Source organism: Triturus cristatus, chromosome 1_1, assembly GCF_964204655.1.
Source record: "Triturus cristatus chromosome 1_1, aTriCri1.1, whole genome shotgun sequence".
NCBI lineage: Eukaryota > Metazoa > Chordata > Amphibia > Caudata > Salamandridae > Triturus > Triturus cristatus.
The window spans coordinates 87,722,834-87,737,242 of NC_140579.1; the positions used below are offsets into that span (position 1 = coordinate 87,722,834).

Sequence of the window (14,409 nt, forward strand, 5' to 3'; positions counted from 1 at the left end):
ATTTTGTTCTGTGGCCTATAAACTGGGAAGTTGATGTTTGTGAAGTTATGCAAGTGGAAATGCTGCATTTTTATGGGTGTTCTTACATTGTGCATGTACGCATAGAAGTGTACTCAGTTTCAAGGCAGTGGGGATTTTAATTTAAGGTGAAACTGGAAGTCAGGAAAGAGTGGACATGAGGGTTGCAGTGCACCACTGAGTAATACAGTTCAGGTCATCCAGGGGAGTGTTGGAGTGGTTGTGGTGTACCACTGGAGTAATGGAGGGATTAGCATTTACGAAGGAGGTTATGGGGGATTAATGTGCACCAAAGGAGTAACTGGAGGGTTGGAGGTTCTCTCGGGAAGTGATGGAGGGCAAGGGAGTAACTGGAGAGGGTTTGGTGCCCCAGCGGAGTGGGGGAGGGGCTGGGGTGTGCATGGAAGCCTTTGGAAATCTGCACCAGGAGAGTGATGGAGTAATTAGAATGCACCGGGACTGAGTGTGATGGTCATTTATGGTGCCCTAGTGGAGTGATGAATTTTTAGGTGATGGGAGAGACAAAGTACATCAGTAAAGTGATGGTAGGAGGAGGTGTTGCAACAGGAGGCAGGAGAAAGGTGATGGAGATGTTGCTGTGCGCCGAGTGAGATTGGCCGCTCCCATGCAGACCGAACAGGTCTGCCAGCTGGTACTCTGCACAGCCTGCGGATTTCTGTGAGCTCCCTGAAAGACGTCGGGGTGGAGGTGAGAGAGGGTTGGCAGTGCCAGTGCTTGAGGCAGCAGCTGTTGCTTTACGGTTTCATGGAAGAAGAGCGTCTTATTTCTACCTGAACAAGTTTTGAAGGGCTGGAATTAACCTTTCTTTACGTACTTTTAGCAACCTCTCGAAGATTTAAATAATGATCCCTCATACTAATGCTTGCAGCCCTAAGAATCTCTATTCCGGCCTTCTGGTGTGTAACAATGTTGCCCTGTTTCCTACCACAGTTTTTCCTGCTTACACTGCTGTAAATAACCAGTTTTACTGTTATCACAATTTTATTTCATTATCAACCTTTGAAGGGCTCAATTTCTTTGTGCCGTTAAACTTGTAACCTGACGTATCTTAACGGTAACAGGGGTGTGAAATTTAATAAAATATCTCCTTGTCCTTGGGGCCGGTTGCTTCATAACTTTACTTGTCCTGTAACAAAGTTCACTTGTCTCTTTGGTGCCGTGTAATGCGGCGACAAATGATGGCAGCAATCTCATTATACATTAGACCTCTAAAATAGCCTCTCCGATTATGGCAGGGCTCCTTCCATAGTAGGGTTTGAATACTAGCAATTCCCTTATGTTGCTATGTTTCTGCAGATCTACATACTGGGGCTGAAGGTAGAGGTAAGCAACAGTTCCAGGGTTGGAATGCCCTTTTGAGTCTGTGCAAACCTACTAACTTTTATATTGGGGGTAGCTCTGTAGTCAAACCTTCGTCAAGAGTCCTGCCCCGTCTGTCCACCTACTTGGTCTCGATCCCCGGCGTTTTAGTAGGTGGACAGACGGGGCAGGACTCTTGACGAAGGTTTGACTACAGAGCTACCCCCAATAGCCCTACGATCCCCTGAGAAATGGATGTCATTCGAAATTCGGATGGGATACGAAGCATGACAGATTAATTAATCAGTCGCTCAAACAAGGAGCAGCTACTCTGCCCTTGCTACGAAAAACAGGTTAGGGAATTCCTTCCTCTGTTACCCAGGGTGGCCTTCTGTTTGCCCTGAAGAAAGTCCTGGACCTTTACGGCCACATACGGACTGAAACATGTTGGCACTAGGGTCATAGGACCATAACAATCCTATAGAGACCCTAATTTAAATAATTTTAGTATCCCAGACAGACCCGATAATAAAGGGATGCTGGGGATCTGTCTGAGGTTTTTTAATTTTCTAGCCCCCCTGGTCTACAATATCTTCAAAGAGCTCCCAACACTGTGGTTGAGCCCACCCCGACTTCTAGGCGTCGGGGTGACCCGATGATGAAGCATGACACCACTAGGGTGTGTGAGGGTACCTAAACCAAAAGGAATTGCTTCCTTACTCACCTAGTGGTGAAGTTAATATTTTCCCTCAAAAGCTTCCTCACAATATTCCATCTACGTGTGTTGATATTGACCAGTCCTTGGTCAGTTGGAGTAAATTCACAGTGTTATTCCCAAACAATATGTACCATGCATTGGGCTATAGGATTTCCACATCCCTGCAGTAAGGACTAAAACCATCATGCACCATTTGCAATGCACTTGGTCTCGCATTTGCAATATTTAACCCCTTCGCTGTTAGGCCTCCCATCCCCCCGCCCCCTTGCTAAGCCTTTTTTAGCTATTTGGGGTAGTTCTTGCTTAACCGAGGGAGAGGCAGACAGGGCTACAGACGGAATTGGCAAGGGAATCCCCATACACAATGGTGGAACCCGGCTCCGTGGCATTTTCCGAATGTCCCATTCCACCCACAAATGATGCCTTTCAACCCGCCTCCGCAGATGTTTCAACAACAGCCTTTTTTAGGGCAAGGTCGAGGCAGAAACCGAGGCAGAAGGAGAGGACAACAGGGCCAAACACGAGTACACTGGAGTCTACCGCCATCTCCACGCAGTCTGCGCAGCATGACGAAGGGGCCTCAAACGGCAGGTCCCAGCAGCAGTTGATTGTCAATCTGAGTTCACATCTTTTGACCCCTACTGAAACGGATGTTCTTAACAAGGGGTTGGGTTTTGTACCTACAAACCCAGGTGATCCATTCATTATCCAGTGTGAACTAGCCAAATTCTTTCGTAAGATCAGATTACGGTTTTTCTTTCAAGATAAAACCGTTGAGAATGCTACCCCAATGGATCAGATTACAGATAGTGGGTTACGTAATAAATCCACCTTTGTACCTCCTGCGAGTTCGGTACCCCCACTTGTACTGGCATTCGAAACAGTGGTTTCCCTTGAGGTTTCGAAATTAGACATGGGCTCTAACAACTACTATCATAATCTCTCTAACACTGACAAAAAGGCTATTGAATCCTTGTCCAAAAATCCAGCTATTATCATCAAGCCGGCCGATAAAGGCGGTGCTATTGTTATACTTAACACCTCAGACTACCGTGAAGAGTGCCTGCGGCAACTCAATAACGAGAGCTTTTACAAACTGTTGAGTTCCGATCCTACGGTGAGACTCCAAAAAGAGATTGGTGAACTGGTGTCCGAAGCAAAATTGGAAGGATGGATCTCTAGTCTTGAGGCTGACTACTTGGTGACGATTTACCCTGTGACTCCTTATTTCTACACATTGCCTAAAGTGCATAAGGAGCTACGTCCTCCTCCTGGTAGACCCATCATTTCGGGCATCGGTTCACTTTTAGAACCCTTGTCATCTTTTGTAGATGTGTTCTTGAGACCATTGGTAAAAACGATGCCCACGTTCCTTCAGGATACCAAGGACGTCTTGAACATATTACCTGGTATTGATTTCAACGTTGAGACTGACTATTTGGTCAGTTTCGATGTGGAATCATTGTACACATGCATTCCCCAGGTTGATACACTTGAAGCGATTAGATCGCTATTGGACAACATCGTTGAGCCACTGAGTTCACCTGTTCCTTTCATAATGGAGTGTGCCAGGCTGGCCATGACGGAAATTTTTTTCAAGTTTGAAGACCGGTTTTTCCTTCAGATCTCCGGTACTTCAATGGGCAGTGTTTTTGCCCCCAGCCTGGCCAATCTCTATGTCCATCTCTTCGAGCAGAATTACGTGCTCACGTCAACCAATCCCTTTCTTGGATCCATCAAAGTATGGAAATGTTACATCGATGACGTTTTGGTCATATGGAGAGGAGACAATGTCTCTCTTTCGGCTTTTCACCATTGGCTCAATGACCAAAATGTCTTCCTCAACTTCACTGTTGAATTTAGCAAACTGGGTTTGGCTTTTTTGGACCTGTGGATCTTTCCTTTAGAGGGAGGCCTTGGTAGTGAATTATATACTAAACCCATGGCAAGAAACTCTTTGTTGAAATTTGACAGTTTCCATCCTAAGGGACTAAGGACTGGTCTACCTTTTGGCCAGTTCCTTCGGTTGAGAAGGAACTGTTCTACCACCTAAGCTTTTACGAAACATGCCAATGTTCTCTCATAGAACGTGAAGCTTAGAAACTATCCATTGAAGCTGATCAAACAGTCTTATAAACGAGCAGCCAATAACAATCTGGATGCCCTTTTAGAAGTTGCTGTTCCCAAAGCACAACATGAGAGATTGACTTTTGTGAACACCTTCAGTACGTTTTCCAATCGAATTCAGAAGATCTTGCGGAAACATTGGCGTATTTTGAATACTGGCCAATTAAAATTGGCTTTTCCGCTTTTTTCGTACAAAAGGGGGAACAATTTGCGTGATGCCATGGTCCATACCAGACCTCGTAGCGTACCACCAACTGTTGCTAACCCCTTATGGGATCTTCCACCGGTTAGGGGACACTTCCCGTGTGGTGGGTGCGTGGTTTGTGCGCAGAGAGCACACACTACTGAGATTAACATTGGTCTTGCCAAACCGTGGAAACCATTGCGTCACACTAATTGCAATAGTAAGAAGTTAGTGTACCTAAGCACTTGTCCCTGTCTGAAACAATATGTGGGGATGACCATGAGAAAAGTGAAACAACGCATCATGGAACATAAGAGCAACATTCGATGCAAAAAGGCATCAACGAGACTGACTAACCATTTCTTGGAGTGTAATCACAGTCCTAATCAGATGTCTTGGACGGTACTTGAACAACCATTTATTCCTGCACACGTTTCTGATGTGTCTAAATTTCTTTTCAATAAAGAACAACGTTGGGTGTTTAAGTTACAAAGTGACCGTTTTGGTCTAAATGATTCCATACCATGGTCCCATCTGTAGATGTTTATCGTGAGTGGGTTGTATTTTAGTGACTAGATCTGTATATTGTGATTTTTCATCAGCACTCAAACAGCCTACAGGCAAGTGGTAGTTTTTTCACTAGATAGTCTAGTGGATGGTGTGCATGGTCTGCTGTTATTTGCTTTCATGTCAAACATCATGCAGAATACCACTATGCTTCCCTACACACTAGTGATCCAGTTGGGCTTGTTCGGTTATTTTGCGTTTTGTTGTCTGATCAGCCTAGGATGCCTTTAGAAGTGACCAATACTGTTGTGTTGGTCCCTTTCCATCTGTGTGGCATGACTGTGGTAGATTGTTTCTCTGGAACTCATTGTTGTTCTCTTGTAAGTTCTCGGGCTTTATATGATCTGGCCGGAGGTTTTTGAGACTGGGTAACTACATTTCCCAGACTTCCCTTGCCCGCTGTGATGTCATCAATAGGGCCCTGCACTTTGCCACTGACGCGCCACGTCATTACGCTATGTTGTGCGTCTGGGCGTTGTTGGTGTTATTTTACCCCGTGTTCGGCCGTTTACTGGTTGCCGCCGCCAGCATCCAGGAAGAAGGTTCGGGGTAGCGACGGAGAGGTGAGATTCTCCGTGTCGATGCACCTTCTGCATTGTGCCGTCTTGTTCGTAACACTGTTTTTCCCAGTCACTGCCCGTATTTTTTAATTGCGGTGGTTGGGTTGTTATGAATCTTCGTTTACAATCTTCGGAGATTTGTTGTAATTACTGACGTGTGCTACTGTTGCTGCATTATCGGCAGCGATGTACCTTTCTCGAGTTCATCGGCGGCTGCCTTTGCTCGTATATAGAGGGTTTCCCTTTTTCTATCTACTGCCCGTTTATTGCTGGTAGTGTTGTTAGCCCTTGAGGCTGTTTCTTGACACTAGAGTCGCGCACTTTTGAACACCAGTGAAGTGCGAGCTACTCTTGAAGTATCTATGAAGGGTATTTGCTATTATCATGCAAAAAATTATGACTAAAAATAACATGCGGGTATTTTGGTCTTTGAGGTGATCTCCTCATTTACGATCGCCCGTTTTGATTTCAATGTTGACAGTTTAAGAAAATCCGTGTGCCCCGCTGTTTCGGGCACTATTGTTAATTATTCTAATTTTGTATATATAAAATGTACCTGCTTTTGGGATTTAGTGAGGATTCACTAGGCCCTATGGTTGAGTCATCCCATGGTCCCTCTTTGAATACATTTGTTTCCCTGCCTGTTGAATGTCTTTGCGATTCAGTTGAGGGAGCGACAGGCTTCGGTGCCTGCTGCACCTCTGATGCACACATGTTTCATCATACTAGACCATGTTTTTAATTGTTTCCTTCACAGAGCGTTGCCTCACGCTCTGAGTTGCTACCAGGAGCGGCAGGCTTAGTACCGATTTCATTACGGGTAAGATTCATATTGGGTTATTTGATATCTTCGATTTGCAGTGTCTATAAACCAGTATGAAGTACATTTCCTGGTTATTCATTATATATATATTTTTTCATGTTTTATTACATTGATACTGGCACTTACCTTCTTGACCGGTAGGAGTTCAAATTTTTGCAATCGATCCTGTGGTACAAGGTTGGTTGTATTGTTTCACGTTTCTACTTTTAGACACGATGTCACGCCAGTGCTCACTTTTGCACTAGCTTGCAGTTGCAGTAGTTTTGGTTATTTGGTCCTGAAGAAAGCCTTGATCACAATTTTATGATCTGTTATGGCTGAAACATGTAGACCTTTTTTTGGTTTATTGTAAGCGCGCTCGTTAATTTGACCAGACCGCGCAACTACTCTGTTTTTAACATTGGCACAGGCACACTCCTAATTAAACTCTTTCTGTTCCTGTAGTCCATTTTATATCACTTAGTTTCACACTGCACTTTAGGGCCTCACCCAACTTCGGCTAGCCTCATTGATCTTTAGGAGATCTCATTTCATTAGCGTAGTTTAAAACATCCACGAGCTCCTCCCTTAGATACACCTTGGGAGTGGCAGCTCCTTAGCCAAACCAGGTTTGGTTAAGAGGAGATCCCATATGATGAAGCATGCCACCACGGTGGGTGATGGGATTACGTCCTCTTTATGAGGACTTTAATACTAGGTTCTAGTGTTAGCTTCATTCAGGCTTTTGTTAGGTTCACTGCAGACAGGTGGATTTTGTTTTTCTTTTTGTTTGGTTTTCTATACCCTTGGACTTCTGTGTATTCATATTGTTAGTAGGGGGACTTAGTCCGGGCTGGTAGTGTGTTCCCTCAGACCCTATTGCTTACTCGGTTTTTTTGAACATGCAGATAATTCACCAGTCTATTTCTCTTGACTTTCGCAGGATACTGAGTTATAGCTTGTGTACTTCTCATGTATATTGTCAGTCGAGTTTTTATGGAATTGCAGGTTTGGGTTGGTCTTTCAAAGTTTCAAGGTATTGTCAATTCTATTTCAGAACCTTCATAGTTGTTCTTTGTTCTTCAGCCATAGGCAGTTCCTGAGACAATAGGATCGCTCCTTGGCTTTGTTCTGATTGCTGCCTCAGTTAAATAATCTGCTTTTGACAGTATTGTTACAAAGGGCATAGCTTGTATGTTAAGAGTGTTTCACACTTTCTCATTAGAACTTAGAGAAAGACAATATAGAGGCATTTCATTTAAATGTTGGAGGTTTCACATCAAAATATGCTAGATTTCTGGGTGGTAGGGCAAAGTGGTAGATGGTGGGCCATGCCGCCGGGGGAGCCCCACTCCATGTGCTTTACAGGGGGGCCCTCTCAAGTTTCGTTACGCCACTGCTCTATACATGTCCTTCCACTCACTGTCCCCGTTTCTATCCTCAGACTGTGTGCTGATGCTTGCTGGCCGTACCCCCGCGCCTGCCCCTGGGCCCCGGCTCTGAGAGGACGATGAGTAAGCCGCTGGGGTCCTACCCTAGTGAGCTGGAGCAAAGCCTGCCCGCCATCGCATCCATCAACACCTCCTACGCCCAGAGCCAGCTCTACTCCCCGCACTATTTCCTGACTCCCGAGAAGAAGAAGCCAATCTCGGATGTCAGACGGACTTTCTGCCTCTTTGTGACCTTTGACCTTCTGTTCGTTTCCCTCCTGTGGATTATTGAGTTAAACGTAAGTACCCCCCCCCCCACCCTCCAACACAACCGTATCCATTTGTGGTTTTTTTAATTGAGCTATTTATTTAGATGTCGTTTGTAATTAGTTTGTGAGGGGCTGGAAGTGAGTAAGTGAATAACGGCTGTCCACCACGAATGACTGAATAAATGACTTCTGCATCGGAGAGGTCTGTTCACTGAATTGCCTCATGGGACTTAGATGGCAGTCGTGGATGCTTGTCGTGGATGCTTGGGCGTGAGGAGGGTTTGAGTTTTCCTCCAGCAAAGGTGGGTTCATTTGCCACATGTCACACAATTGCCTCTCTGCAGCATGCTTTAGAGATGCAGCAAGATTTGGGTGGGAAGAGCTAAGGGCGCACCCAGGGGATATGATGTTTTGTTATAAGGGTGTTTCCATACATTCATTTTCAGACCATGCTCTGAAGGCACACAGGCCCGGACTAGAACCAGCTATTAATTTTTGCAGTTCAGTGATTGGGTCAGTGGGTCATCGTCTGTCATCAACCTTCGGGGATTGTGGGGCGGTTTGATATTTTAGCAGATCAAGGAAGTACGTTTGATTTGTTGACTGAAGTTATCATTGTATTCTGTTTTAATTATATAGCGCTCACTACCCCATACGCGTCATCGAAACGCTTATTCGGCGAGTAGCACTCTACTCCGGAGCCCATAAAGGATTAGTGGGGAATCAGTATAGTGAAATAAATGAATTTGAGAGGTGGACATGTTAGTCTATTGTTTGGAATGAAAAGGATAGTGGAGGGATGTTTTGGAGCTCAGAGCAGGAGAAGGAGGCTTGGGATGAGTAAAAGGGAGATGGATGGGGAATAGTCGGAGGCAAGGGTTTTTAGAAAGGCTTGTTTTCGGGGATCGGAGAAGTATGAGATGATACAAGGAGGGGTAGAGTATGGAAGAGTCTAGAAGGGGTAATTTTGGGGCTCATAGCAGTGGTATGGGGTTTGAGATCAACGAGAGAGTGGAGTTAGAGGATATATTGATAGAGGTATATTGTGAGAAATATGATCATGATTTTTCTATTCGACAACCCATCTTTTACCTAGGACCAAAAAGAAGCCTTGCAGAAGGCCTTCATTCATTTGTTGTTGCATATCACACGGTCAGTGTGGTGGTCATCCTTTTGGGGCCTTAAATGTCTGACCTATTCATCCGTACATGCACTCTCTCATTCTTACATACATGCACTCGCTCTTCTAGCTTGTATTTGACTCGCTTTCACATTCACCCTCCGCAGTCCCACCCACACTGGCTTCAGTGAAGATGCACTTTCACCTGTAGAGTAGCTGCTGCCTCTCTTACTTACTCTTTGTGAGCGTGCCCCATTCCTAAGTTTTAAAGTTGGTCTTGAAGATGTGGTGAAAATAGAGGAAGCTTTTTCTTTTTTCTGCCGTTTTATATAGCGTGAACTCGACCCTAAGGTATTGGAGCACTTTACATGAGCACCAGTTACATTACACAAGGACACATTCATCTTTGGTAGGGATAGGGATCTTAAGTGACTGGCCCACAATCACAGGATGTTGAGCTCACTCTGTGACTCGAACCTGGTTCCCCAGTTCCATAGTTCGCTGCTCTGGCTGTTACAACACATCCAAATTGTGGTGTTGAGGGTGAAGAAAGGTTAACGATGGGAGGTTTGAGAGATGCTTATTGCTAACTTGAGTCTGGGTTGCTGGAATCTTTTCCGGGCGCCTGGGTGGCATCCTGCTCTCCCCTAGAATGCTGTTATAATGCTGCCTTCTCTGATGGCCATGTAAGGATGGCAGCACAACTGGATGTTTGGGTCACAGCCGGACTGGTAACCTAATCTGGCCCTGGCACCCACCTCGTCCTCCCCTGGGGAGTGGGGTTGCGGGTGAGCTGTTGCCAGGGCTGGTTTTGGCTGCTTTTGTTACAGGGGGGGGCGATATTACAGCTATGCTGCGACCCCTGCCCCCTGTAACAAAAAAACGGATCCCCACAGCCCCCATCTTGGCAGCCCACCGGGGAATTGCTCTTGATGTTCCTTGGTGTCTGTTCCACACCCTCTCAATATCCAAAGGGGTTTACTAATGACCATAGAAATGCAAGGTTACAGGTTCAGCATAGTTATGAGTACATATAGAAACTTATTGACGAGGAAGTTCGATTGTACAGTTGGCTTTTGTTGTACAGTGAAGATTAAATAGGGGTCTGTAGGCTTATCTAGTCTGCCAAGAGTCCCCACCTGCTGCCGAACTGCCACCACCTCTCATCATGCCATGCATGCTGCTCCAAAACCACTAGTGGTGGATTAGAGGCTCGACAGGAGGCAAGGGAATGACCTACCCGGTCACTGTCTGTCCTTTCACCCCTTATGCTTTCTGCATATTATATCATCCAAAGTCGGGGTGGGGGGTGGTATCTGTCTCTGGTATTCAGGTGCTTAAGTCTGAATTTGACAAGTAATTCGGAATAACTGCTCAAAAAGTACAGTATGACAAGCGAACATGGTGGGTGTGGTGGAAGAGGTCGGTGCAGGGGTGTTATTCTAAAAAGTAAACCTTATTCTTGGGAACATTTAGTTTAAAATATTTTTAGTACATTTTACGTTTTGTGTAAAACTTCAGGAAGACAATTTGAATATATTATGTTTCTTGAACTATTTACTGTACTTGTCTTGTTAGCATTGATGGCAATCTTTAGTCAGCAAGGTGCAAAAGGAAGCTTTATTGGGCCATATAATATAATCCTCGATTTGGTCACTATTCACCCCAGTAGGGCCAATTCTAAGGTATCTTGATTATGGCACTTGCGGGGAGTCTAAAAATCTATTGTAAGATCGACAAAAATCTAAGAATTGTCTAATCCTTACTCATTAAAGTTGTGTGGAAGGTAATTCTTTTTATTAGATCTAGTCGGGCAACTGTGAAGTAGGCCGCAATGCTCCAGAGTTTGCAAAACACTTGTTTACTGTAGAAATATTGATGTACTTTCATGATTGGTCGACTATAACTAACGAATAAATGACATTCAAACAATGTTATTGAAGTCCAGTGGTACGATTTGGTGATTCTTTTTTTTTTTTTCCCCTCAACCACACATGGAATTTTAGAGGGGATCCTCAAATATTACAATTCCATAACAAAATGAATGAATTGGATCACAACCACAAATATTTTCCTTTCACCGTAAACTAATGTTGCACTTTTGTGCATGGAATGTTCTCGTAATCTGCATTCTTTTTTAGCTGCTATCCCTCCGCGGGGACGTGAAGAGGCCATCTCTCATCCAGTCTGACTTGCCTCGCGTACTGCTGTTCCCACATTGAGACATGTCTAAAAGTGCACCTCTGTGTTGATCTGTCTTACTAAGACCTCCTGAGGGCTCTTCCAAAGCTCCTTCCTTCTGACCTTTAACATTCACTGCTCTTCTAGTAATATGATGCACCGCTATCTGCCACCTTTCCCTATTCTAATGACCCACAACTAGCTTTGATTAGTGACCTATTATCATCAGAAGAGGAAAGCTATTGGCATAATGTATCCAAGTAGTGGTCTATGCAGCAGAACATAGCTGGACCCACCGAAACTTCAAAGCACCATTTAGGAATATCATGAAAACAGAGGGATGGTCCCAGTCCAGTGACATAAGGGTGCTGCCAGTCAAGATTGCGGTACATTAGCATAGCTTGTTCATCACATTTGGAGTAATATTGGTGCGTTACCTTTTTATGTAAGTAGCTGTTTCAACCTCATGGATGGATGGATCTTGCTTGCAATTTGTCCTTCCTCTCCTACACTCACCTCTTACTCTCTGCCTGGGTCATTTTGGGCCTGTGTGCCCCTCGCTTTCTACTTGTCATACGCCCTCTTTACCCTCTGCCTCTTTCTGTAACAACCTGCTGTCCCACCACCTAAGCCAGTTTCCTGTTCTACTTCCTCCCTCACCAGTTTGTCCCTTTCTGCAACAATCCGCTGTTCCACCACAGAACCCTGTGTCCTGTTCTACTTCCTACGTTCAGCCTCTGTCTCTTTCTGCAACAATCTGCTGTTTCACCACCGAACCCTATGTCCTGTTCTACTTCCTACGTTCAGCCTCTGTCTCTTTCTGCAACAATCCGCTGTTCCACCACCGATCCCTGTGTCCTGTTCTACTTCCTACGTTCAGCCTCTGTCTCTTTCTGCAACAATCCGCTGTTCCACCACCGAACCCTGTGTCCTGTTCTACTTCCTACGTTCAGCCTCTGTCTCTTTCTTCAACAATCTGCTGTTTGACCACCGAACCCTATGTCCTGTTCTGCTTCTTGCCCTCCACTGTCTGTCCTTTTCTCAAAAAATCCACTGTCCCACCTCCAAAACCCCTGTGCATCTTGCATTCAGCTTCTAACCATTTCTGCAGCATTGTGCTCTCCCACCACTGAAGCCTTTGTCCTGTTCTGCTTCTTGCCTTCCAGTCTGACCCTTTCTGCAGCAATCCATTCTCCCATCACCACAGCCTGTGTCCTGTTCTGCCTCTTGCCTTTTCCGCAACAATCTGCTGTCTCACCGCCGAGGTTGGTGCCTTGTTCTGCTTCTTGCCTTCAGCCCTCTGTCCCTTCCTGTGGTCCCACCGCCGAATTTGGTGCCCTGTTCTGCCTCTTGCCTTCAGCCGTCTGTCTCTTTCTGCTCTTTGGTGGGTGCCTTTGAAGTAGAGAGGATCAGATATAGTACAGGAATGGATAGAGTTTGTAAATCTATTCATATTTATTTATTTATAAAGTTTTATATAGCACAAACAAGATCCCAATGGATATCAGAGCGCTTTACAATCAAACTAGAACTGGAAGGATAATAATGTAACAACAACAAGTTAAAAACACAAATGATCATAAGGTGCACGAAAATTCAAATAGAAGTTATGTTAAACAAGGTACAGTGTAACAACAGAGGGACACAGTATGTCGCACACAAAAAAAAAGTGTAGTAGTAAATGTTGAAACAATGGAAGAAGGAACAAGGACAACGGGCCAAGGGGCTAGCCCAATTATTGAAGGAGTTTATTCATCAGGAATCTTTGGACTTCCAGTTTGAACACCGTTGTTCTGGAGATTCTGCGTATTTCTGGAGGAAGAGAGTTCCATATCTTTGGAGCCGCGCCAGAAAAGGCTCTGTGACAGGTTCTCTTTTTGCTAAGGATAGGTGGTTCCAAGAGTAAGGTAGTGGCGCTTCTGGAGGCTATTGCACCACAAGATAGTTCAAGTTTTTGTGCCAGGTACCTGGGCGTCTTGAAGTGGATAGCTTTGTGCGTCATAGTGGCAATTTTTTGCTGGATTTGTGCTTCATAGGGGAGCCAATTTAGAGTTTTTAGGACTGGCGATATGCGTTCATTGCGTTTGGAGCCTGTAACCAGTCTAGCAGCAGCATTCAGTGAAGCCCTTAGCGGAGCCAGGGTGTATTTGGGCAGGCCACAGAGGGTAGCACTACCGTAATCTAGCCTCGGTAGGACAAGCGCTTGAACCACCTGCTTGAAATCCTTAAGAGGGAGGAAATGGTTTGATGTTTCCGAGTGTTCTTATCAAGTGGTTTGCTCCTTTACATGTATTGCTGATATGATTTTTCATATTCAGGTTCTTGTCCATAGTGACTCCTAGAGATTTGGCTGAGTTTACGATGAACGGAGTGCAGTTGAAAGCAGTGAGGTGGCTCAGCCACGGGTCAAGATTGGGGGTGTAATTCTGAGGGGAGACGAGCAAGAATTCTGTTTTTGAGGTGTTGAGCAGGAGATGGTTCTCAGTTAACCAGTTTTGAGTATACATTAGGATGGTGTTAAGTGATATGAGGTTTTCCGGGGATGAGATTTTCAAGTAGAGTTGCGTGTCGTCGGCATACATGTGGAAATGAATATCCATGGAGTTCAGTGCGTTAGCTAATGGTTCCAAGAAAAGGTTGAAGAGGATAGGAGATAACGCAGATCCTTGGGGGACCCCCATGAGAACAGGCGAAGGCCTGGAGAGAGAGTGATTTGCCTTGACTCTTTGCGATCTGTGATGGAGGAAGGACGAGAACCATTGTAGCACCTGATCACCAAAACCCATCCTGTTTTGCAGGATGGCTAAGAGGTTGTCATGATTGACCGTGTCAAAAGCAGAGGAAAGGTCAAGGAGGATCAGGAGGTAGGATTCGTTTTGATAGAGAATCTTTAGAATGTCATCCATAACATGAATGAGGGCCGATTCAGTGCTGTGCCCCGTCCGAAAGCCGGATTGATGCTGGTCCAAGAGCTGGTAGTTCTCAATGTGAGCACAGAGTTGGGACTGAACGCATTTTTCAAGGAGTTTCGCAAGGGTGGGTATGTTGGAGATAGGTGGGAAATTATTGAGGTCTGTCCTATCAGCGTTAGTTTTTTTTTAGTATAGGGGATA

General features: G+C 45.0%; 1 protein-coding gene across 12 annotated transcripts in view; it reads left to right on the forward strand.

Annotated features, from left to right (window-relative positions):
* LOC146869555 (stAR-related lipid transfer protein 3-like) overlaps positions 1-14,409 on the forward strand; it is a 160,864-nt gene that overhangs the window by 42,300 nt on the left and 104,155 nt on the right. For 11 of the 12 annotated variants that reach the window (XM_085605422.1, XM_085605247.1, XM_085605994.1 and 8 more), the window contains one exon: positions 7,741-8,025. In XM_085605422.1, the coding sequence (XP_085461548.1) occupies positions 7,807-8,025 (219 nt within the window). In that variant the 5' untranslated portion in view covers positions 7,741-7,806. Of the gene's footprint in view, positions 1-6,251; positions 6,315-7,740; positions 8,026-14,409 lie in introns of all 12 variants that reach the window. The other variant, XM_085605584.1, reaches the window with a different exon arrangement.